Source organism: Yarrowia lipolytica, chromosome 1F, assembly GCF_001761485.1.
Source record: "Yarrowia lipolytica chromosome 1F, complete sequence".
Lineage (NCBI taxonomy): Eukaryota > Fungi > Ascomycota > Dipodascomycetes > Dipodascales > Yarrowia > Yarrowia lipolytica.
This window is the reverse complement of record NC_090775.1, coordinates 1,912,982-1,935,936: the sequence shown is the minus strand read 5'-3', so window position 1 is coordinate 1,935,936 and position 22,955 is coordinate 1,912,982. Positions and strand designations below refer to the sequence as shown.

Sequence of the window (22,955 nt, the reverse complement as noted above, 5' to 3'; positions counted from 1 at the left end):
AGACTCAAGGTACCCCTCAACTGACCGGCCAGACCACCACCTGCGTAAGCAAGTGAGAGATCTGTTACCGTAAGCTCCTGAAATGTAATTATATTATCTTGAGATAGTATAACCACTACTGATGTTAGAGAAGAAAACTTGGATCGTAATTGCAAGATTATTTATAGCCAGGTCCGGGTAACCTCATGATAGAGCTTACACAATAAAACTTTAGATCACGGGAGGGTAACACAAACTCAGTAAGCAGGGTAACGTAGCCATAAACTAGCCGATGCCGGACTTGGCACTTGGTTCGCACGCCACAACTACAAGTACTGAGTTCTACATCACCTTTTTGATTGGTTTCTCGCTCCCATACATACAGAATGAGCACAACTATCGTAGGAAATGATATATAAATAAATCATCAAACTATGGATGATGTATGCGGAGAATTTCGTTGACCCTAGTATACATGAACCACGAATCTAACCAGTTTCGTTCGCGTATACGAATAATAAACATCCCACCCACAACTAAGGCCATTTAATAACGCGTCCAAGTCACACTACAAGTACTTACACAGTATAAGTTATCTGCACACTTACGTCAGGGGTGAGGGATTTGATGCACGACTCTATGCACAGATTTGTGGGGACAAAAACTAGGGCACACTAAAAGACAGTTGAGATAAGGCAAGGAAATACCTAGGCTTGGAGAAGAAGGGGCTACCGTATCGATTACGCGGAAACAAATATGTACCTCACAGGGGCTCAGCCGCTCTCCTCTCAGCAAAGTTTGGCAATGTTTGTTTTCCCAAAAGGGCTGAAAAGGTTCCCAATGTATTATAATTTAGGTTCTAGACAGCGTCAACAATAGAACCTTTGCCGAAGCCGTACGATAGCAACTTGTTTTGCAACCAGGATCGTGTTACAAGTCCACACAAGTGAGCAGACAATATGCTAACAATAGTAGGTACTATAACGACGCCATAAACCATGTGAATGCTTCACAATCTACACAACATCGAAATCAACGTTTAGTGCATGAAGACATCACACCGTACAGATGGTCGGGGACACTGTATTGGATAAACACGGTGTCTTTGTTGCTTAGCCAGCCGCCCTCTTCCTGCATGCATGAATAATGGTGAGATGGGCACATATGGGGGCAGAAACAGGACATGTCTACGGGCACGTCAGGCAAGTACACTCACTGATAAAGAGAATCGGTGAATACAAAATATACAACCACGGCTAAAAGTTCCCTTTGAAGTTAGGTAAAACTTACCCTCCTTACGTACAGTTCCCTAAACACGTCCCGTGGGTCACTCGGGGCACCATTGCTAAAACCCAAATTGCCGTCAATTCACAGAACCCTAACCCAATAACCTTGACACCCGCCTCGTTCGTCGAGTTGCTCTCACCACCCCTAGCACACTATCACCACACCATGGCCGAAGTGCGCAAGAAGAAGTCCGTGTCATACGACACAAATCCCGTGGAGTACGCTGCACAGAGGGCATCCGTTGCCTCTTCTGTGTACTCTACGCACAACACTACCAATGGTGTTGACTTGCCCAACGCCCACACCGACAACAACGAGAGAAGTGCGTCCTTGCGGTCTTCCAAGTCGACTGCCTCTACTCGTTCTTCAAGCTCCCGACAGCATTACCTGACCGAGAACCAGCAGCCCAGTGAGGCAGCCATTTACGCCCAGAAGCTGCGATACGGCGTTTACCACGCACCCGGTTTCCCCACCGTTGGCGTTGAGAAGTCCTCCTCCAATTCTGCTGCCAACCTTGCTGTCGATGCTAACCTCTCTCCTAACCTTTGGACCCCTAACAAGTCTGCCGCTGCTGGTGCCGCCGCAGTTCTTGCTAAGCAGAACAAGGGCCCCGAGGTGTGGAAGCCCTCCAAGTCTGCAGTGGCTGGTGCTGCTGCAGTTGCTTCGAAGCCCGGAAACGTGGAGGCATTCTACGTGGAGCACCCCGACACTCGAAAGAACGGTATGTACGCTGCCCAGGCTATGCACCGACGGTCTTCCACAGGTCTGTCTTCCTCTGCTGCTGCCGCCACTCTCAAACAGGAACAGCAGCACAACTCTGCCCTCATGGCTGCCCAGGCCATGCCTAGATCCAGAGACCCCCAGGCTCAGCCCAGATCCACCGACATGGATTTCAGTCACCTGAAGACAATTCCTGCCTCTCGAAACCCCAACAAGCCTGGTCCTTTTGTGTCACCCAACGAGTCCTCTAACAAGTTCCAGTCTGCCGACCTGGGCTCCATCAACCTTGCTGGAATTGAGGCATCCGCTCGAAAGGCTGCCGAGAAGCGACTTAATTCCATTTACATGTCTAACCACTCTGACGCTGGCCTCCACTTTGCCAACACTGGTGCTGCTGCCTCTCACCTTCCCTACGACCCAGCCGACCTGCCTGATTCCTACTTCTCCGAGGAGGAGCGACGAACCCTCAAGGAACGAAAGGCTTTCCTCAAGGACACCCAGGGTCATATCAACCTGCACGCAATTGCTACTGAGCGAGCTCGCCAGTCCCTGGCCGCCGTTGAGGCTGAGCACACCACCCGTGTCCCTCACATGAACCCTGAGTACTACCGAGAGGCCCTCCAAATCGCTGAGTCGAAGTATGCTAAGCGAACTGAGAACCATGGCAAGATCGATCTTGGAGGTGGCGCTTACATGACCCAGGCAGACATTGACGCCATTGCTGCTAGACATGTCAAGCCCGTTCTCAAGGAGATTGATGAAAAAGCTACTGCCATGCGAGCCAAGGACGAGCAACAGCGACGTGAGGACGAGGAAACCAAGCGAAAATACGAGGCAGCCAAGGCTGAGCAGCGACGAAAGAAGCAGGCTGAGAAGGATGCTCGTGCTGCCGCTAAGGAAAGACGACGAGACAACGAGCGACAGGCTAAGATCCGAGCCGCCGGCGCAGGAGGCGCCAAGTCGGACTGGACCAACAAGACTGTCATGAAGCCCAAGAGCTACGCAGCAGCTCCTTCTGCTGCTGCTAATGCTCGAGGTGCTGGCTACACTGCTGGAGCTGGTGCCGGAGCTGTTGCCGGGGCTGGTGCCGGTGCCGCTGCTGTCTCCAAGTCTTATGGTGGTGGTGCTGCCACCGAGTATGACTCCGAAGACGAGTACGAGGAGGTTGAGGACGACACCCCTGATGCTCCGCTCTTTGAGGGTATCGAGGGTGAAGCTCTTGCCAACAAGTCCGTTGCTCACCACACCAAGCTTGTTTCTGAGCGAATGGCCCGATTCAGAGCTGGCGAGCCTCTTGATGTTGTCAAGCCCAAGAAGACCAAGAGAGTCAAGAAGGAGCGAGCTGCCCCCGTTGCTGCTGCTACCCCTAGTGCTTTTGAGGACTCTCCTTCTCGTGGCCAGTTCGATCATTGCACCTCTACTGAGGCCATTGCCCTGCTCTCGACAGCACAGAACGCCCGACGAGCAGCTCGTCACGTCTCTGGTGAGAAGGATGAGAACCCTTATGACAACTTCCTTTCCATGATCATTACCAACTCTACTGTTGATCTGACCAAGCGAAGACCCAAGGGACCTCTGACTCCTGCCCAGGCTGCCGCGTTCTACCGAACTGAACCCGCCGAGGAGCCTGTTGCTCCTGCCGCTAAGGCTGCCGCTCCTACTGCTAAGGCTGCCGCTCCTGCCGCCAAGGCTTTCTCCTGCCCCTGCGCTGCTACTGCCGCTACCCTGGCTGGCCAAGCTGCTCTGGCCCCTGCTGCCCACTGCCGCTGCCCCTGCTGCCCCCTGCTGCTGCCCCACTGCCGCTGCCGCTGCCCCCCGCTGCCCGCTCCAAAGGCTGCCCCCGTTGCAAAGGCTGCCGCTCCTAAGGCAACTCCTGCTAAGGCAGCTCCTAAGGCCGAGCCTGCCAAGGCTGAGAAGAAGAAGGGAGGCTTCCGAGCTTTCTTCAGAAACTTCACATCGAACGAGCCCGCTGCAAAGGAGAAGACTGCTCCCGCAGCCAAGCCCGCTGCTAAGGCCGCTGCTAAGCCAACTGCCAAGGCCACTCCAGCCAAGCCTGCTGCTGCCGCGGCTGCCGCCTCTACTGGTGACAAGTTCTACGATTCCAAGAAGGACGCCGCTCCCGCCGCTCCTGCCGCTTCCTCTTCCGAGCCCTCTGCCGCTGCCTCTGCAATCCCCGGTGCTGGAGTTGGTGCCGCTGCCGCTGCTGAGTTCAACAAGTTTGCTGATGACGAGGGGGACAATGTCGACGCTGGCGAGACTGCTGAAGGCGAGGCCAAATTCTCTCCCGAGGATGTGCCCGAGGCCGCTGATGTCACTAAGCCGGAGGTTACTGATGCGATTGTTTCTGGTGAAGGAGAGCCTGTCGAGGGTGACTTCAACCTCAAGGAGAAGGAGATTGTGGATCCCGTTGACAACGTTGAGGGCAAGCCCGAGATTGACGCCAAGTCTGTCGAGGGTGACTTCAACCTCAAGGATAAGGAAATCGTTGATCCCGTCGACAACGTTGATGCTGGTGCTTCCATTCCTGGTGCTCCTTCTACAAGCCCCGATGCTCATGTCCCTGGTGGTTTCCACACTGCTGCTGATTCTTCCATCGACAAGGCTGCTGACCCTGTACCCGCCATTGAGGACGCTCTTGCCGGAACCTCTGAAACTAAGAATGGTGTCTTCAGCACTTCCGAGAAGAAGCCTGAGCTCGATATCACCGATGGAGATGCTTCCAATGCTGCCGATGGTGCCTTTAACCTCTCTGGCAAGGAAATTGCTGACCCCAAGGATAAGGTGGACACTGCCGGCCTTGATCTTCCCGTTCCTGCCGAGGTCGTTGGTGGCGAGAAGCCTGAGCTGGAGATCACCGATGGGGATGCCTCTACCACTGCTGCCGATGGTGCTTTCAACCTTACCGGTGAGGAGATCACTGACCCCAAGGATAAGGTGAGCACCGCTGGAATTGATCTTCCAGTCCCCACCACTGTTGCTGGTGGTGATGAGAATAAGCCGGAGCTTGAGATTGAAGATGACGATGATGAGGAGGATGTCGAAGATGAGCACGATTTCGAGCACGATCAGAATGAGCCTGTTACCTCTACTCCTTCTACCACTGCTGCTCCTGTTCTTTCTGCTGCCGAGCGAAAGAAGAAGAAGAACCAGAAGAAGAAGAACAAGAAGAAGAAGGCCAACAACAACGAGGGTGGCGTGTTCAAGGAGGATTTTGCTAATAGTCCCTCTACTGCGAACGCCCCTGACTGGGCTGCAGAGGCTGAGTCGGCTTTGAAGCACGTGCAGGGTGAAATCGAGGGTGCTGTCAACGAGGCCCTGAGAAAGTAACCTGTTTGTTTCTCTCACTAATTTTTGTATGTTGAAATTTCATGGTTTGTATAGTAGTGAATGTATGTGTGTTAAGTATGTTGAGTGTAGAAATGCACATTATGTTCAAGTACACTGCATCTCTATCTCATGACCATATTATACCCGTATGTGTACAGAGCTTCGGCGCCGGTGAATTACCACTACCCTTATCGTTTCTTTAATTACAGTATTTACGGTACTGTAGCCGTACAATAAGACATTATGTCATTGTAAAGAAAAAACGGAGCTTGGGGGGTGAGACGTAAAGCAGTACAGTACTGTACTCCGTTGGTATTCGCTGTAGATTTACCGGTACAGAATGTACTGTACTTCTACTTGTACTTGTGGTGGCAGAAATACAGCACATCTAGATAAGCCCTCATGCTTGTTTGAACATATTTTTTCACACAATCTGCTGAAATCTCGAAAATTTACGGATGGATTCGCCTCTAACAGTACCAACATTTCAACTAATTCTGGGATACCTTGACATACAGTACATACAATTCATTTTTTCATTTTTTTCAAGCTTTTTCATCAGCAGACTTGTCGACGCCGCTGTCAGGTTGCTGTGGGAGTGGGGGATCCACCTTTTCAATTACTGATAGCGGTCACTGGGACGCATCAGGACGATATAATCTACACGACACCGGCGAAAGCATATATTCATACTCGTATTACGGTACGAAAAGATACATGTTCAAGTAGAAGTACAATGTACAGTGTACTTCATGATTTATCCATGTGTCTCACTCTACAGTAGCTCATTAAAATGCCTAACCGATGAAGTTACATAAATAGTTCGAAGGATGTCACAGTAATACAAGGATGTCCAGCGACTAGCAACCTTTGGTGAGGATTGGTTCTTTCGAAGAAGAGAGATGAATCTAAATACCGTTGTACATGTGCACTTGTACAATCCTTCAAATGGTATCTTCATCTTTTGAACCACGGCATTCAAAATGCACTAACTGTAGCCAGAAGAGGAGCTGGGTATTGGTGGTTTAAAGCGTTGTTACTACAGTATGTACTGTACATACATCGTCACATATTCGCGTCATAACTCATAATCATTATCTCATAGTTTACAGGAAGTTCGTTAGTTAGTACTGGTCGTGGGGAAATATACGGGCAAGCCAAATGGCGGGGAGTATTGCTGTTGCGGTGGGGCTGGGGCTAGCCGCGGAGGCGATTGAAGGTGTGCTGGTAATGGCTGATTTCTCCTCTTCATGCGGTTCGCCTGTCGTCTCATTCTCTTGAAGGAAGCCACATCGGCTGCAACTCTGACATTGATATCAGTGTTGTAACAGTCATTAGTATGACTGGACACCTCTGGAATATAGTACCATATATCACCATTCCACATCCCGTAAATACCAGCGCACACATCACGTTGGTGGGAATTGGTGGTGTAAGTTTCATGGATGCACCTCTGCAGAATGGGGTCGTTACGTGTGTCATAAAACTCAGTATACCATGGGTGGTCTATGTGCTGAGTAACACGCGTGTCTAACGGATTCTTATAGCCGTCCAGTACTGAAGGGAAGTCTGGTTCGTCAGAAAATTTAGCCGGATGAAGCGATTTGTCCGTTGCAGGTGAAATAGGAGAATATGGAGGTGCTATAGGCGAGGAACACCCCTGAGTGGTGCCACCATTCGACTGACCCCTTCCAAAAGAAGGTGTGGGCGTGGGCAATAGCCAGCACCACAATACCTCCAAGGTCTCTGTGCGATGAGGGAGTAGCTCTACCTCAACAGACTCTTCACTAATGTTGTTGACCTTGACAACGCCAGCACTGATAACACCATTGAGAATATTGCTTGTACCAGACCCTGCAGCAACTGCATATCGAGATGGGGAAAGAGGTACATGCTTATGTCGTTTCTGGTCCGAAAGGCCTCCGATTTGAAACTGACATATCTCCCCTGGAAGCAACGAATAAGCGTAATTGTAAATTTCAGGGCAGCTTTCGAGTTCGGCTTGGGATTTCGCCTCCCGCTTGGACCGATGAAAACGACATTTATAGTCGATAGACACATTTGTCGGGGTTTCTTGGTCGACAGTAGTCTCGCAGAGTACACCTGCCATGTCGGCACAAGTCACATGATAAGCTCGAACACACTTTGGGAAAGAGCACTGAACACAGGCACCACGCTTGGAACGGCAGTATCCACATCTGAGATCAAGGCGACCCTTTGGGATCTTATCGTAGCCATACACAAGACCATTCTGTACACGAGTCTCGGGCACGAAGTTGGCACATACTCGATGGGCTATCTTTTCTTGAGAAGACTCAAGGGGTAAAGTCTCGAAATCAGGAATCTCGTTTGGACATAGAACGCATCCCGTATCACGTGATCTTTTCAGTGACCTGGGAGCAGGCTCGATGGCAGCAACTGGCAAAGCAGGTAAAAGAGGCGCCTTCGTATCTTCAACCTTGTGGAACTTCTTGGGTCGGCCTCTACCTCTTCCAGTTGCAGACTTGGGCCTTGCCTTTGGTTTCAGCTTCGACGGAGAATGAGGTTTTGGCAGAAGATGGTCTTCGATTTCCGAATCTGGGGTGCCGATAGACACTCCGGATTGATGACCGTCATCCTCAGAGTGGTCCGAATCCGACGGTAGACCGAGCATGCGCCTTTCCAGCCGCTCAACGTCCAGACCGACAGAGTCTGAAATACAAAGACACTTATGAGCATGCTTACCAATAGGAACCCACTGAGGTGTGGCAAAGTTGACTGACTCTGCACAATTGTATCCAAGATTATAGCCGGCATGATAGCCATAAGGAAATGTAATAACAAATTCTCCCTGGTAATGGTGCAGGCGGTTAACAGTGAGACCGTGGCGCTCCAGCAGTTGAGGAGAAACCAAGAAGGTTTTGTGGCGTAAGAATTCCTTGCAGGCTTTGTGATCTTCTGGGAAGGTGTCAGCCATAATCTGGTAGAACTTGGCTTCATCCTCCTGATTTACAGAGTACCACTGTTTAGGTGCACCAAAGTGGATGTAGTTGATGGAATACAGGTCGATATCCTCCAAGTGCCAGGCAAAAGTCGACTTCCACAGACCACAGTACAAGTACGCATCATTGACACCAGGGATCTTGATATCCAACTGGTTCAACAAGTTGTCCAAATGGGCCACATTCCATGAGCGTGTCTTGTCGTCAAATAGTGACCCAGGCATATCGGCACCGTACATGGGCTCTTTGTAGGCGATCGTTTTCCAGTAAATCTTTTCTAAGAAGTCCATCCTCTCCGTGGTGAATTCAGAGTCATCAAATCTATAGTCGAAATCCTCAAAAATGGCATCGTCTTGGGGTATGTTCTTGCGTTTCTTGAAGTCCTTGCGAGATTCTCCTCTCTTGGCTGGGGGCTGATAGTCAGGCTGCTCACTCAAGTACTTCCACTGTGCAATGTTGTAAGACTTTTGCTTCTCGATGTTTTGTTGGCGGAAATGGCCAGCATGGCCAGAGATGTGCTGAACAATCGGGTTTTTGATCTTAATGCCTTTGACAACTTCATCCAAAGCAGGTAGAGACTCATGCCATTCCTTGGGAGGAACGACTTTCACAATGCCAGCTTTCATACCCCACTTGTCAATCTCCATGATGAATCGATTGAAGTCCTCAAACTGCTCCATGGTAGGCCGGAAAATTGGTACCCCACCGCCACCCTCTGATCTTTCCCAACCTGGGTCAGGTAAACATTCTGGGATGTCCAGGCCGCCTGGCGTAGGGTTGGAGCTTTCAAGCACGTCTGACCCTGCTACTTTTCGAAAGGGGGCAGAGTGCTGGTCAGACATAGCTTCTCGTGAAACCTCAAGTTGTCAGTGTCTGTAATATCGTAAATCTCTGTACGCGTGAAGAGAGCACTTGAATATCAGACCATGGCTGCTGGACCAAGGGTATGCATATCGAGCTTTAACTTCTTGAACCCTAACACACACAGACCCAAATTGGGAAGTGTGAGATATCAGATGATGCGAAACGACACAAAACTAACTATATTATATAAGCAAAGTCTCTTATAGCTGCAAGGAATGAATACAAAAGTCTCTAAATTGTTCGAGAAAGCTCTCAATTACACCCAAGTGAGCACCTAAAGTATTATTTCAGCTTTAATAGCCCACACGCTTTATATACACGTGCACAACAAACGTGTGCAAGTGGCACTTGTATACGAACTGTTTCGCACTTGTACCGTATGTACATACCACGATACAAGTATCGTACAAGGAGACACAGTACGAGCTTATGCCGTATGTACAAGTATCGTATACAGTACTGTACATTTAGCTATAGTACTTGTACCTGTACTATACGATGTGTTGTATCAAACATACATGGTTATACACATTTGCAGTGTGTCGTCGCATGAGAGATCACATCTCACGAGCTACAGTATCACATCTCACGAGCTACAGTATCACATCTCACGAGCTACAGTACGAACAACATCTGTAATGTCGATAGAGAATCTGGCGTTTTACAATACCAATACAGTACAGTACTAATTAGTGCATTACTCATACAATACATATCATAGCTACAATTACCCGTTCCGTTACTGGTACGAGTACGGTAGAACTACGTAAAAGTAGTTACATGCATCAGCTACGAACATAAAAACATTTCGAATAAACATGTGAATCAACTAGTGAATCAATAATACATTTTGCTATTTTAGTTTCGCTTTCGGAATCGTCGCTCAGCAGACTGCTGGGAAACGTGGACAACCTTAAGGGGAAGGGAAGAGAATCCGAGGGTCTTGAGGAGGTCGGCAGTATCGTTGTCAACCTGGAGCTGGTTGTCGGTGTGAGAAAGGTCAAGAGCAGAGATCTCGGGGACGTACTGGTCCTTTCGCTCTCGCTCCTCCTCCTGAAGCTTGAAGGAGATACCTCGGACGGGACCCTTCTGGATTCGCTTCATGAGGTGGGTGGTGTAGCCAGCGATCTTGTTTCGGAGTCGCTTGGAGGGGATAACAGCGATCTCATCAGCAAGTCGCTTGTTGGTCTCGAAGTCGAGGGTGAGCTTGGGGTAGTATCGCTCAATCATGACCTTGGAGGCCCGCTTGACAGTCTTAGTTCGAACTCGACCCTGGGGTTAGTAACGGCCTGGAAATCACCACGGAATCCTTCTCATCTTGTCGTCGCAGATAGATTCACTTGTCGTTTGTCAGTCGTGATTGTGCCCGTCACACTGCCACCTTTTCACACTCACCATTTTGTGCTATTTGTTACTGGCGAAAAGTACACTGAGAAGTAAAATCTCTACAGCTTTCGTCAATGTGCGCGGGCCAGCGTTGGGACGTCCCGATTAGGCAGTGCACGTGCTTGGGCCCAGAATCGGACTGTCAAAATTTAAAACGGAATTCAACCCTAAACCAACAACCAGCCATCAGAGCCCCTCCCACATGTAAGTCCCAAACCCTAATAACCAAATTGAGACTGGTCGTTCGTTTTCAAGACGCCTCCCACATAAGCAAGCCCTAATCTCAAAAGCCCCAGGAACATGTTGAACATCAAACTCCAAGCAATACGACCGGGTAACACCATACACTGGCCTACACTGAACCATGACATACCCTATGAGATACAATGCAAGTACAAATCGCGATGTAAGAGAAGAGGCGATTTGACGCTTTCGGTAAATAAATTATACAGTGCGCCACCAACATACAAGTTTGTACAAGTAGCTGGTGTGAGCAGTGAGAAATTAACACACACCTCCAGAATGTGGCATTAAGCTTCGAAAGTGGGTTGGAAATTGGTCACTACGCCAATAAATTAGCATCGCCGCTTGAAACGACGTGGCGCACAGGACAAACAACTGGACACGAAGAAGTCCAGCCATCAACCAAAGAACGACTACGTCTAAATCGCAATAATGACGGTTATCCATCGCAAAAACGCGCCGACAAATCCCAAGGCATCAGAGCCAGGCGTCAAGTGAGTACATCATACATCATGTCCCAAATGCACTCAGCATGGTTTATATATTTTTGCAGTTTGTCAGCAAGTTGTTGCTGTATAGTTGCTCCAAGGTTGTGTCAAGCGAAGGAATGTGCTAGAGTCCCCCGTTGACTCGATTTCGATACACTTTCATCACCCCATGCTAACTAAATCCAGATTTCACTGCGACGTGTGTTCGTGTGATTGCACCAACCTGGTAAGAATCCGATGTGCGGAGTGCCAGGACTACGATCTGTGTGTACAATGCTTCTCTCAGGGTGCCTCATCAGGTGTCCACAAGCCCTACCACAACTACATGATTATTGAGCAGCATGCTTATCCTATTTTCACTGAGGACTGGGGTGCTGATGAGGAGTTGCTATTAATCGAGGGTGCCGAGATGCAGGGTCTTGGAAACTGGCAGGACATCGCTGACCATATCGGTGGTAGATCAAAGGAAGAGGTTGGGGAGCATTACAAGGAAGTCTATCTGGACTCGCCAGACTACCCGTTGCCCCCCATGAAGCGGAAATTCGAGATCACTGCAGCTGAGTTCGCAGCAAACAAAAAGGAGCGTCTGGATAAGCGACGAAATATGCCCACCGCTCTCCCTGTGCCCAAGCAAAAGCCCACGGCTTCTGTTCCTGCATGCCATGAGGTGCAAGGGTTTATGCCGGGACGTCTGGAGTTCGAGACCGAGCATGAAAACGAGGCCGAGATGACGGTCAAGGACATGGTTTTTGATCAGGACGACACCGAGGCTGATGTGGAGCTCAAGATCACTGTTCTTGATATCTACAACTCTCGTCTCACATCACGAACCGAGCGAAAGCGAGCCATCATCAACCATGGGCTGCTTCAGTACAGGAAGAACGCCTCTGTCGATAAGAAACGGACCAAGGAGGAGCGCGAGCTTGTAAACAAGTTAAAGCCGTTTGCAAGAATCATGACACTACAGGATTTCACCGATTTTGTTGATGGAATGATTATTGAGCTCCAGTGTCGACGACGACTGGCTGAACTTCAGGAGTATCGACGTAACGGTATCACCACCTTCGAAGCTGCGTCCAAATACGAACGAGATAAAACTGTACGTGCAAACGCATTGGCCAGGCTGCAGGCTCCCATTAACTCCATCAACTCGACTGGATCCAGATACACTGCAAACTCGATGAATGCTGCAAACAATGCTCTTGTTCAAAAAACCAACAAACAGGCCGCTGCCGCAAACCAGGCTGCCGCCGAAGCTGTGAAGATGGACCCTGACTCGGGAGCAGACACCTTACGGCTTTTCAGAAAACCTGTGGCCAATCCCCTCGACATCTCGCATGCCCCAGACGTGGAGCTGCTTTCTCCAGAAGAGCAGGTTCTTTGTTCCCAGCTGCGTATCTTGCCCAAGCCGTATCTGGCCATCAAGGAAACGCTGTTCCGAGAGCTGCTGCGAACCGGAGGTGTGCTCAAGAAGCGTACAGCCCGTGAACTGGTCAAGATTGATGTCAACAAAACCGCTCGAATCTATGAGTTTTTCCAGTCTCAGCGCTGGCTCTCTTAGGGCCTTGTTGCAACCCATATATAATGCTGAGTGTCACCAATCTCTTGGAATCCTGTATATTAGTTAATTTATTCAAATACAAACATTAGAAACAAAACCGCGAACACTAGAAGGGACAAACATCGAGTATCGTAGCTATTATACAAAGTTTATTGCAGTCTACTTCAGCTATACTCCCTTGCCGGGTATGTACTTGTACTTACCAAAGAGACCTGATCATTCCGCAGTTACCTCGTAGTTGTAACTACTAGGGTGCTGAACGACCACCTCATGCAGGACATCTAGCAGCTTAGTAACTAGATGGCTGGGCACATCTTCTCTCAGGGTGATCTGTGGTGTTTATGCAGTTGCCACCCATTATCCAGTCTTTGATCCACATGCCCGTTGCTCTATGCTTGCAATTTGCTTTCTCCATCTTTTTGCTGGTATGGTGCAGACCCAGGAAACTGCGACACCACCACACCATTCTTGTCTACACACTCGAAGTTGTATCTTGAGAGGTAATGTGGCAACGCACAAAGCTGGGGTCCATATCGCGCGGGGTTGTCATAGAGCTCGAAAAGAGGGACAGCAAGGAATGTCATATTCGATGGTACGAAGAAAGCAATCTTCTCGGGCAGAGAAATGAGGAAAGTCTTCTTGCATTCTTTTGGTCGAGAAATGTGCGGTGGCAGAAATGGATACATGAAAACCTCGAAGTTAGGTCTCCACCATTGCGCCAGGCAGTCTAGTACCTTCCATGACTTCGAGTTCTCCTGGTCCTCTCCGTTCTCAGGGCTGAGCCTATCTGCGAGCTTCCTCAGCAATCCACCCTCCTCGTCCTCCTCGTCGGGGTCCAAGTACTCTCCGGGAAGTTTAAAAAAGTTGTTTGGCAACTGGAGTAAGAAGACGTAAGGAGTTCCGAACTCATGACACAGAAATACCCCCTCCACGTACCGCAACATCCCCGATTCGTCGTACATGCTTTTCAGTCGTTGCATGCGCGCCTGCACAGAGACATCCCTCTCAACCTGAGCATCCTTGGTTGCGAACACGTAGTTGGAGGAGGGATACAGTCGTATGGTCTGTTGGCGCGCTGCAAAGTCTTGCGTTGGTGGTGGAATCAGTGTGGTTTTCCGTGACGATTGCGGTATGGTCGTCATGGCATGAAAGAAACTATGGGGAGGCTTGTTGCTGCTGCCTCTTACTTGTAACTTAGCTCCATGCATGGCCCATGTACGATCTGATTTCAGAGTAGAAGGCTCTTTTGGGCAGATATATGACTAATCAGCACAGGTTTGTGGCATTCCCATTTTTCCCATCTGGGTGTTCGAGGTGATGGTTGCTATGACACGATGGATGCCTCGCTGTGCCTTCCACATGTGGCTAATTTAGCCTTGACACCAAGCACTCTTTGTTTGGGCACGTGACGTAGCTGACCTTACAAGGTTCAGATCAACCATCTGGCCACACCATCCAACACAACCAACATGAGACTGGCCCCGCTTTTTATCGCCGGAGTGCTAGCTGCTGAGCCATATTTTTTTGATTCTCGGGGAGAAACAGATCTCAACCCCTATAGCATAGGCGACGATCTCCCTCTCGAATGCATTAAACGAAACATCCACGACGGAGAACACATGGTCGATGAAAAGACCCAAGAAATTCTTTATGAGGACTTCCCCATCTGCAGAGAAACAGGAAAGCCCCTCTCTCTTCAATACCGTGTTGACCAAGATGTGAATTGCACCATTGGATTCTCCGACACGCTCTACCACCTTTTCCAGCTCTATATTCACGAGGATGCTCCCTTCAGCTGCAGACTCAGAGCCTCCAAACAAAAGAACAAGAACGTGCTCTCAGAGCCTACAACCTGGCTTCCGTTGACATTCACCATTCGTGGCCACATTCAGGAGTCTCATTTGGACATCGACCCGAAGCTCAATGCCGTGATGATGTACTCGCGAAAGACCGAGACGCCTGTGGTAGCAGCCGCGTTTTCCAGAGGAACGGAGACCGAGAGATACAAGAACGGTGATTTTCTGCCCCTCCAGCTCTCTGTTAAGTGGTATCCCGGTAGCAACAATAACGAGGTGTTTACCCTCCCTGCCAACCCTGACTCCAACTCCGCTTTCTCTTCCACCACGCTCATGTGGTGTGCTGCAACCATGATCGCTACTGCAGCTATTGTGACCGTTGTTTTTCAGGGCGTGATTTTCCCACGAAAACTGCGATCAGAGAACTTCGGAACTCCCCTTCCTCGTTTTGCTGACTGGGGAAGCAGCAAGAAGGACTAAACATGATATAGAACAGTAAATATACCAAATATACCAAATATACCAAACATATCAAAATATTCTAAATATAGCTACTTATATACAGATGCAGTTTGCGTGTGTGTAAATATATATTAAAGATGCTTACATATCGTCCTCGGTCTTCTTGATGACGGCCTTAAGCGCTCGCTTGAGGTTCTCGTCGATCTCTCTATCAACAGACTTGCCAGCTGTAAGGTAGTCCGCCAGCTTCTCCTTGAACTGTGACGCAATTTGCTTACGGACTTGCTGTTGTCTCTCCGATCCCTTTTTCTTCCAGGTCTTAGACATGGCGACATTGTACTTGTTCAGAGCCAGCTTGAAGGCCTCAGGGAAGGAAGCATCAAGAGGGGACAAGTACCGCACTGAGAGGGTGATGTCATCCACCACCAACCGAGCAATATCTGCGATAGCACTCTCGGTGAGCTTCAGGGATGCGGACCCAATGTCGTTGTTGATTTGTTGCATGACAGCCTGGATGACATGTGCACAAAGGTACTCTCGGTCCATATCCTCAAACTCGTCAAAGAGCTCGAGGAACTGTCGTGAGAAAGACAGCAGGAATGCAAAATGAGGTGCAAGAGCGACTGTAAAAGATCCATCGTCATTCTTGAGACCAGTGTTGATCTCTGAAGAGTACCTAGGGATAGTCTCGAGAGCAGAGTCGAAGATTGCAAGAGCAACATCACCTCGAAGGGCAGGGTTGGTGGAGGGGTTACCGAGCATGTCAATATCAGCCTCAGGAAGAGTCTTGAGTTCAGCCTTGATGTCATCGTCACCATCAAGCTCAGGAAGGGCAATGACGTTTTCATCGTCAACTTCCTTTACTTCCTCAGCCTCTCGCTGCTTGTCTCTATCAGCAAGGATTCCAAGGAGCTTTCGTCGAGTCAGGATCTTAGACACATACAACAGCTCCAGCTTGGTGTATTCTAGCCAAAGCTTTTTGCTCTCGGGGTTGAATCTCAGACCTCTCTGGAAGACAGATCGTGCTGTCTGTGCTGCAGAGTTCTCATCAAACTCATGCTTGGCTACCATGATCCAGATGTCAGCCCGGTTGGGGAAGAGCTTGAGCATGTTAGTATGGACAGTCGACAGCTTCGCCATCATTTTGTAATGCTTCAGGAAAGCGATGTGCTGCTTCCACAGGTCAGCATCGCCTGCGAATTTCTTGGTTCCTCGGTCGAACACGAAATTGATTCGCCTTCGGCCGGCATAGTCGGAGATGTTTGTAGGGGTAGGCATGTTTCTGTTTCTGTTTTTCTTGAGCTTGGCAGCAGGATTGTTTCCGAGTCTAGCAATCCGCTTCATCCGAAGAGCCTCCAGATTTATTTCAAAGTGGGCATACCGCAAAAAATCTCGAGGCCGAGACTGTCTTCCGGTGATTCTGTGCTCGAAATCGGTTCGCTTACGCACAAGCTGAGCAATCTCTTTTTTGGTGAAGAGTCCTCGCTGTTCAAGGTCTTCGAGCTCAGGAATGCTCTGTTCTAGGTAGAATCGTACTTGGTCGGACATCCTGATGCTTGTGAAGTGGTTGGAAATATATTTTCTAGAGTTCCAAAATTTCTACCATCCTGCAGAACAACTGAACTCTATTTTGTATTTAACCATGTGTGCTGATTAAGCATGACATCGCAATAAATAACACATACGGTAGGTACGTGTCGGTAACTTATTGTTATGCCGTAGAGAAAAGGCAAGTTCATTGAATCAGGACTTAGTTCACTTCCTCATTTTCGAGAAAAAACAAACTCTCTCACAATGGTATTTCAATCTTACATACTGTACGTCCAGTTGTGTTGGTCTTAGTATCTATTGTACAATGTGCACGCAGTGTCAACCCTTGATCGTAAATACAGGAAGATTCCTTATGCTATATGAATGTAATAAAATAATATGATGGCACCAATTGGATGCCTATTTAACTGCGCGACCTTGAATATTCAGGTACGGACCAACTATCTGCCGTAATCCTTGAGGACACCATCCAGATGTGTGTTTGTGATCTTGCTTCGACGGGGCTTCTTTTGTTTCTTTGAACCATTCCCGTTGGCCTTGTTGCTCTTGATAGTGGCAGGATCCACAGATGTAGGCTTGAGGCCAGCCTCTTCCAACTTCGACGGCAACTCGGACTCATCGGGGACCTTGATCTGTGACCACATTGACCGGAACTCTCCATCAACCATGCCGATTGGCCCACCCATATTAGCCCACATCATTCTTGGTGAGTTCTCCTTCTTGGTACGGAGAACAATCAGATCTCCGCTCTGCTCAAGCTCTTCGATACTGTCTAGACAATCGGCCCAGCCGTCCTTAAGATCGCGCACGCTGAGACCCTTGGCTGTAGGTTGAGACTTAAGAAATGCCATGAGCTGTGCCTTGGTACGGATATTGAATTTGGGCATGTACTCAAATCCCCTCTGGACAGCGTTGTAGGACATCTGGTCCATCTTCTTCAATAGGGGCACCAAGAAATCAGCGCTTTGCAGCGACAGGTATGATCGAATGTTCTCGATCGGAACAACACCAACCTGCTTTTTGATGTACTCCACAGCATGCATCAACTGTGTAGCAGCGTGGCGGCCAACGTTCTCATTGAAGGGGTTCACGGGCGGAACCACCTTACGCTTCTTTTGTTGACCACCAACACCCTCCTCCTCCTCCTTGCGTTTAGCCACAAACGACGGCTTCTTGATCGTAGGCGCCGATTTGATCTTGTTTTTAAACGCAGAGAGCTGGTTGTCGAGGGAGGACATTTTGCGGTGGACTGACACAACTGTTCTCGTGAGATTTACAATATGGGCATGCTGATGAATAGGTTAAGGGTTTATTTCCCGATTTGGACATCATTGGGTACACTATGCCCAGACAGTCGGCAATGACTGTTGGGAGAATTGGTAGTAGGGTACGCATAATTTGTGAGGCAGAGAAAATTTCGGTTACCCGGTCGCAAACCGAAACACATATATATACTTTTCCCCCAGCACTTTTTTTCTCCAAACAAACTCCGTTTCTTCTGATGTCCGAATCGAGATGCTTGCACGTCGTGGCAATAGGGGGAGGCGGAGGAGATTGACAAATAACAACCTAAAAACCATTGCTGGAGAGGCGCCCTTAACTGCTGGCGCTCATGATACAGTGATGACCTGAGGCGTGTGACATTCTTCTATGTAATAATGAGGTAGAAATATCACGCATCGTGGCAAATTATGGGGGCTCTGTTCCAGCTCCTAAGTTTCCTGATGCGGAGGCAAGTACTCGCTCGTACTCGTACTGGTACAGTACTTGTACATATGTTTTCTGGTCCTGGTACTTTACGAGTGCATCTATTATCGTACGAACTGTAGACGGAAGTGCTACTGTAATGAAGTGCGAGAGGACAACGCAGGTGAACCTGGTGTGGCAATGAGCATAACGGTGATTTCGATTAACACTATACCCATTTCTTCGATGTTGTCAAATCAGTGCCGGACCCACAAACACAAGCACACACGCAATTTTAGTTTTTGAGTCCCATCCTACATTGTGCTATTGTACAATCCATCCTCCATTCCTCGCGTGGGTGTTTCGTGTTGTACTGTAGATCAGATTGACGTCACAATGCAGAATAGATCCCCACTGTTTATATTTAAATAAAGACATATACGACCATACCACAAAACCTGAGAGAGTTTGTAGGCTACTTGTAGAATGAGTAGCTCTGCTACCAGTCAATGGCCAACACAGTATTATCTTGCCCCGGAAACGGACCGCAACATTCTATTTACTCCGCATTATACTTAGGGGGGGGCGGGGCAGTACGAGTACATACAAGGATCCACCACACACGTCACAACTGTAAATATTACAGAACCTAACCAGATACAACATCCGCATGTTATGACACGACAAATGGAAAGAGCTGCTTCGCTGGTAGGATGTTTCCTTACCGGTATCGCGTGTGGTACCATGTACCTCTACTCGGCTTTTGCTCCCCAGCTAGGGCTGCGGCTCGCTCTTAATACGACTGACACGTCTAAAATCGGCATGATTGGAAACCTCGGCATGGCACTCAGTGGACCTTTTGCTGGTGTCGTTGTGGACAAGCACGGGTTCCAGGCGCCCATTATCATCGGCGCTCTGTTCATGGGCGGTGGTTACACTATCATACGGCTTTGCTACATCAATGTAGTGGCCTCCGTGCCTACTCTCGCGTGTGCCATGGCTCTGGTCGGAACGGGAGGAACCTTTGGATTTGCCAGCGCCATGAAATGTGCAGCTGTGAACTTCCCTAATGCTCGCGGTGCTGCAACTAGTGTCCCCATGGCAGCTTTTGGACTGTCTGCCTTCTTCTTCTCTACACTCTTTTCGACCTACTATGATGGCGTTACTCTCGACTTTCTTTTCGCTCTAGCCATTATCCCCACCATCCTTCTTGCTATTGGTATCATTACCGTGCGCCCCTTGCCTCCAGCTTTTCACTCAAGGGGTACCTCTGGTATCGAAATGCACACTCGTATCTCTCAGCCTACCAGCCCTCAAAGCCCCAGGTCCAAGGAGGCAGATGCTGATATCAAGAAAAGCAGCGCAACATCCAATAATGTGGATATTTATGGATTGAAATTGATCATGAATAGCCAATTCTGGAAACATTTCGTGATCATGGGGTTCATTGCAGGCATTGGACAGATGTTCATTTATTCGTGTGGGTTCAGCGTCAAGGCGCTACAGTTCCAGTCAAAGACCGTGGCTGGAGCCCACGATTCGGAGCAGTTGCAGTCTCTACAGGTGGGTGCCATTTCCATTGCCTCGTTCCTAGGTCGAATTGGATCAGGGTACTTGTGTGATTTGGCTGCTAGCAAGTCCCACCCGCGATCATTATTGTTGATTGCATCTACCGCAGCCTCTGTGATGGGTCAGATTGGAGCTCTGAGTGTCAATGAAGTTCACAACTTTTGGATGGTATCTGCGTTATCGGGTCTTGCCTATGGTATCTGCTTTGGTTCATACCCCACCATTTTGGCTGACTCGTATGGCATGAAGCACTTCAGCCAGAACTGGGGACTGCTGTCGCTAGCCCCCATCGTCCCATCTTACTGCCTCAACTTGTGGTACGGCAAGGTTTATGATTCGCATTCCATCGTCACCGAACGAGGAGCTCGGATCTGTACACTTGGCGCCGCATGTTATCATGAAGCGTTCCAGTTGTCGTTTGTATGCGTGGCTGGAGTTGCATGCGTCGTGCTGTGGCTGGTATACAGGGAGTACCGCCAGTAGGCCAACGACATTGAATATTTATAACCTCAAATATATGTACCATATATACAATGACCTATCTACATGCTCGTGCCGTACATGGACTCCCTACCATTTTGCTGTCACTATCATTTCATGAAATTATTTATGGTACGTGTTTGGCTCACGTGACAATATGCATGATAAGATGTGTCTAAGGTCACAAGCATCATCATCAGGGTTTGCACACCAATGCGACCAGCAACAGCCCCAGTATGGGAAGACACCTCATTTAACAATGATTCGAGACAAAAAGGCAGTCAGCTGACTCGCAACCATTTCGGCGGCTCAATGAGAAACAGCGCGACACTGGCTCGTCGTGCCAAAAAGTTTGAGATCCCCACAACCCAGGAAGATTATGGACTGCTGAGTCGTGGAGAAGACACACGTCTGGTTAACAATGAGGAGGAACAAAAGAAATACTTTGGGGCCATTCAGCGACATTACATTCGGTTCTGTTACGATGCTGGGGATGGTTCTGTATTGAAAGCAGCGCTGAAAGCGGTTGAGAAGAGTCAGGCTGACAGTTGGGACACAGACCAAAAGGGTGGAAAGCGGGTCGGGGAAAGAGAAAGGTCAAAGAAGCCTGCGATAGATTCTATCATCATGTCTTTGCGGAAGTTGCGGGAAGCCATGATCGCACAGAAACCGTCTTATTTCATGAAGACTGTTTTCCTGTTTTCTGTCAGAGTCACTTCTACCATGGGCCACTATGCAAGCTATGTGCCTTCGGTGCTGAAGTTACTGGAAATCCATGAGGATTTACCACTTACTAACGCAGAGGTACAAGAGGTCTGTGGTGTCTACGCTCTTTATCTCGCTATCGTCGCTGGTAACGTCGCTGAGGGCTACCAAATGCTGGATCGAAACGGTTGGAAGGATTCCAGGCTACATGCGGTCTTACGAGCGTGGGAAACAAAAGACTCTGTGTCATGGGCGAGACTTTATGCCACAGAGACCGACCTCGGGAGGTCTAAGATGATGCAGTCTGGAGACTCACTCATGGCCATGGAGGGCCTCAAGCGAGTGGGAAGGTCCTACTTCTCCATACAAACAGTTGAGCTAGAAAAATTGATAGGGTGGAAGTGGCTTGCCATTCAAAAGGACCTTGGCTGTGGCTGGAGACAAGAGGAGGACGGTCGCATTATTATCAGAGAGAGAAGACAAAAGGCCCCTCAAATTAACATCACATGAAAGACGACTGGCCAGTCTAGCCGCACGCACTCATGGCAATCAATCGTCATCACTGTTCGTAGAAAAATTAGTCTATATATTTATCATACCCATGACGTGGGCCGTATACATGCTGGGGTAAAACTGAGGCTGGATGCCTAGACACGTACGAAGTGGTTGTAGGGCCCTTTAGACATTATATCACAAGAGAATATCTATTTGAGTAGAACATTTGTACATTGTTATCCAGTATCATGTACACACATCCCTGCATCACGTGAAATTAACTTAAGTTATGCATGGTTTCGAGGTCAATTGTACCAGGTCTTCTGACAGTTATTTCGGAATCATCGCTAAATCCAGCCTCACAAGTGTTACACATGGCTGATATTTCGCCCAAGAACACCACGGGGGGGCCTAGACCAGGTCCTTTAACGACAGATCCTCCCCCATCTGGTGATTTCAAGGTGGAGGAGTCCATACAGCAGCTAAAGGATCTCCAACAGCAAATCACAGAGCTGCGACACAGAATGCCCAGTCTGCTGAGGAGTTTGGCGACGATACAGGACTCTGACTCGGCGCAGGCGGTGTTCGGACGCACGGCAAAGGAGGCTACGCTACTTCAAACCAAGGTGGACGAGTTTGTCCAGAATTCGCGACAGAGCCAGCATGTCTTCAAATATATCGAAACACGCAAGAAGGAGCTCGAGTCTGGCGTATCCAGTGCACCGGAGCCAGTCAAAATTGAAAAGCTCGAATCTTCGATCAAGGTCGATGATACAGTGGATCAACTGGGCATGGATGACCTGGATATGTTGGATTTTAACGGAGGGGGCGATGAGACGTCTGCATTGTTTGATGACATGTACAATGCGTGAATGTTGTCTGGGCGCTATTTTTTATATATCATCACTAATGTATTTTTCATGTTTCACATCGAGTTGTAGCCATGTATAAGTATTTGTACTTGTACAAGTATTGTGTTTGTAAGAGTATTCGTTGTCAATGACTACTTGTAGAACACGCGCGCTTTTGTACAAGTCGTCCTGTGAGGTTTTATGGGAGTTAAATCACATGGCCATGTGGAACTTGAATGTCACCACAGTTTCATTGTACAAGTACAAGAAAGAAAATATATAAATGGGCAGCGTATTTCCCCATTATTCAAGCACAAATATCCATTAAAGTCGTGGATAGAGTCACTCACCGAATTATCCCGGCTCCTCTCTCCATTCTTAATGGCGCGTTCCCTGAAGAGATCCACTGACAAGCACGGATAAGCTTTCAGACAGTGTTGTCCCACTACAGCTGAGATCTTCAACCCCCCTCTGGACACGTACATACCCAGACGGAAAAAGCCACACGCACCATCACTCAGTAA

At 48.7% G+C, this 22,955-nt stretch overlaps 11 protein-coding genes across 11 annotated transcripts; 6 read left to right on the top strand and 5 right to left on the bottom strand.

The window, feature by feature from the left end:
- Window positions 1–1,431: 1,431 nt before the first annotated feature.
- On the top strand, window positions 1,432–5,313 carry YALI1_F19345g (uncharacterized protein; the record flags this gene model as incomplete). Its single annotated transcript, XM_505416.3, has 1 exon — window positions 1,432–5,313. One exon carries the CDS (start codon window positions 1,432–1,434, stop codon window positions 5,311–5,313), a length of 3,882 nt encoding a protein of 1,293 aa, XP_505416.3.
- A 1,120-nt stretch (window positions 5,314–6,433) lies between these two features.
- On the bottom strand, window positions 6,434–9,136 carry YALI1_F19268g (uncharacterized protein; the record flags this gene model as incomplete). Its single annotated transcript, XM_068283396.1, has 1 exon — window positions 6,434–9,136. One exon carries the CDS (start codon window positions 9,134–9,136, stop codon window positions 6,434–6,436), a length of 2,703 nt encoding a protein of 900 aa, XP_068139497.1.
- An 880-nt stretch (window positions 9,137–10,016) lies between these two features.
- YALI1_F19249g (uncharacterized protein) lies at window positions 10,017–11,010 on the bottom strand (the record flags this gene model as incomplete). Its single annotated transcript, XM_068283395.1, has 2 exons — window positions 10,017–10,430; window positions 10,918–11,010. The coding sequence occupies 2 exons, from the start codon at window positions 11,008–11,010 to the stop codon at window positions 10,017–10,019; spliced, it is 507 nt and encodes a 168-aa protein (XP_068139496.1).
- Window positions 11,011–11,219: 209 nt separating this feature from the next.
- YALI1_F19244g (uncharacterized protein) lies at window positions 11,220–12,836 on the top strand (the record flags this gene model as incomplete). The annotated part of the gene is made up of 2 exons (XM_505413.3): window positions 11,220–11,281; window positions 11,462–12,836. 2 exons carry the CDS (start codon window positions 11,220–11,222, stop codon window positions 12,834–12,836), a joined length of 1,437 nt encoding a protein of 478 aa, XP_505413.3.
- Window positions 12,837–13,225: 389 nt separating this feature from the next.
- YALI1_F19218g (uncharacterized protein) lies at window positions 13,226–14,044 on the bottom strand (the record flags this gene model as incomplete). The annotated part of the gene is made up of 1 exon (XM_505412.3): window positions 13,226–14,044. One exon carries the CDS (start codon window positions 14,042–14,044, stop codon window positions 13,226–13,228), a length of 819 nt encoding a protein of 272 aa, XP_505412.3.
- A 261-nt stretch (window positions 14,045–14,305) lies between these two features.
- YALI1_F19216g (uncharacterized protein) lies at window positions 14,306–15,112 on the top strand (the record flags this gene model as incomplete). The annotated part of the gene is made up of 1 exon (XM_505411.3): window positions 14,306–15,112. One exon carries the CDS (start codon window positions 14,306–14,308, stop codon window positions 15,110–15,112), a length of 807 nt encoding a protein of 268 aa, XP_505411.1.
- Window positions 15,113–15,235: 123 nt separating this feature from the next.
- YALI1_F19192g (uncharacterized protein) lies at window positions 15,236–16,642 on the bottom strand (the record flags this gene model as incomplete). Its single annotated transcript, XM_505410.3, has 1 exon — window positions 15,236–16,642. One exon carries the CDS (start codon window positions 16,640–16,642, stop codon window positions 15,236–15,238), a length of 1,407 nt encoding a protein of 468 aa, XP_505410.1.
- Window positions 16,643–17,085: 443 nt separating this feature from the next.
- YALI1_F19180g (uncharacterized protein) lies at window positions 17,086–17,883 on the bottom strand (the record flags this gene model as incomplete). The annotated part of the gene is made up of 1 exon (XM_505409.3): window positions 17,086–17,883. One exon carries the CDS (start codon window positions 17,881–17,883, stop codon window positions 17,086–17,088), a length of 798 nt encoding a protein of 265 aa, XP_505409.1.
- Window positions 17,884–19,006: 1,123 nt separating this feature from the next.
- YALI1_F19169g (uncharacterized protein) lies at window positions 19,007–20,383 on the top strand (the record flags this gene model as incomplete). The annotated part of the gene is made up of 1 exon (XM_505408.3): window positions 19,007–20,383. One exon carries the CDS (start codon window positions 19,007–19,009, stop codon window positions 20,381–20,383), a length of 1,377 nt encoding a protein of 458 aa, XP_505408.3.
- Window positions 20,384–20,593: 210 nt separating this feature from the next.
- Window positions 20,594–21,595, top strand: YALI1_F19153g (uncharacterized protein; the record flags this gene model as incomplete). Its single annotated transcript, XM_505407.4, has 1 exon — window positions 20,594–21,595. The coding sequence occupies one exon, from the start codon at window positions 20,594–20,596 to the stop codon at window positions 21,593–21,595; it is 1,002 nt and encodes a 333-aa protein (XP_505407.4).
- A 278-nt stretch (window positions 21,596–21,873) lies between these two features.
- On the top strand, window positions 21,874–22,452 carry YALI1_F19140g (uncharacterized protein; the record flags this gene model as incomplete). Its single annotated transcript, XM_505406.3, has 1 exon — window positions 21,874–22,452. The coding sequence occupies one exon, from the start codon at window positions 21,874–21,876 to the stop codon at window positions 22,450–22,452; it is 579 nt and encodes a 192-aa protein (XP_505406.3).
- Between the last annotated feature and the right edge of the window lie 503 nt (window positions 22,453–22,955).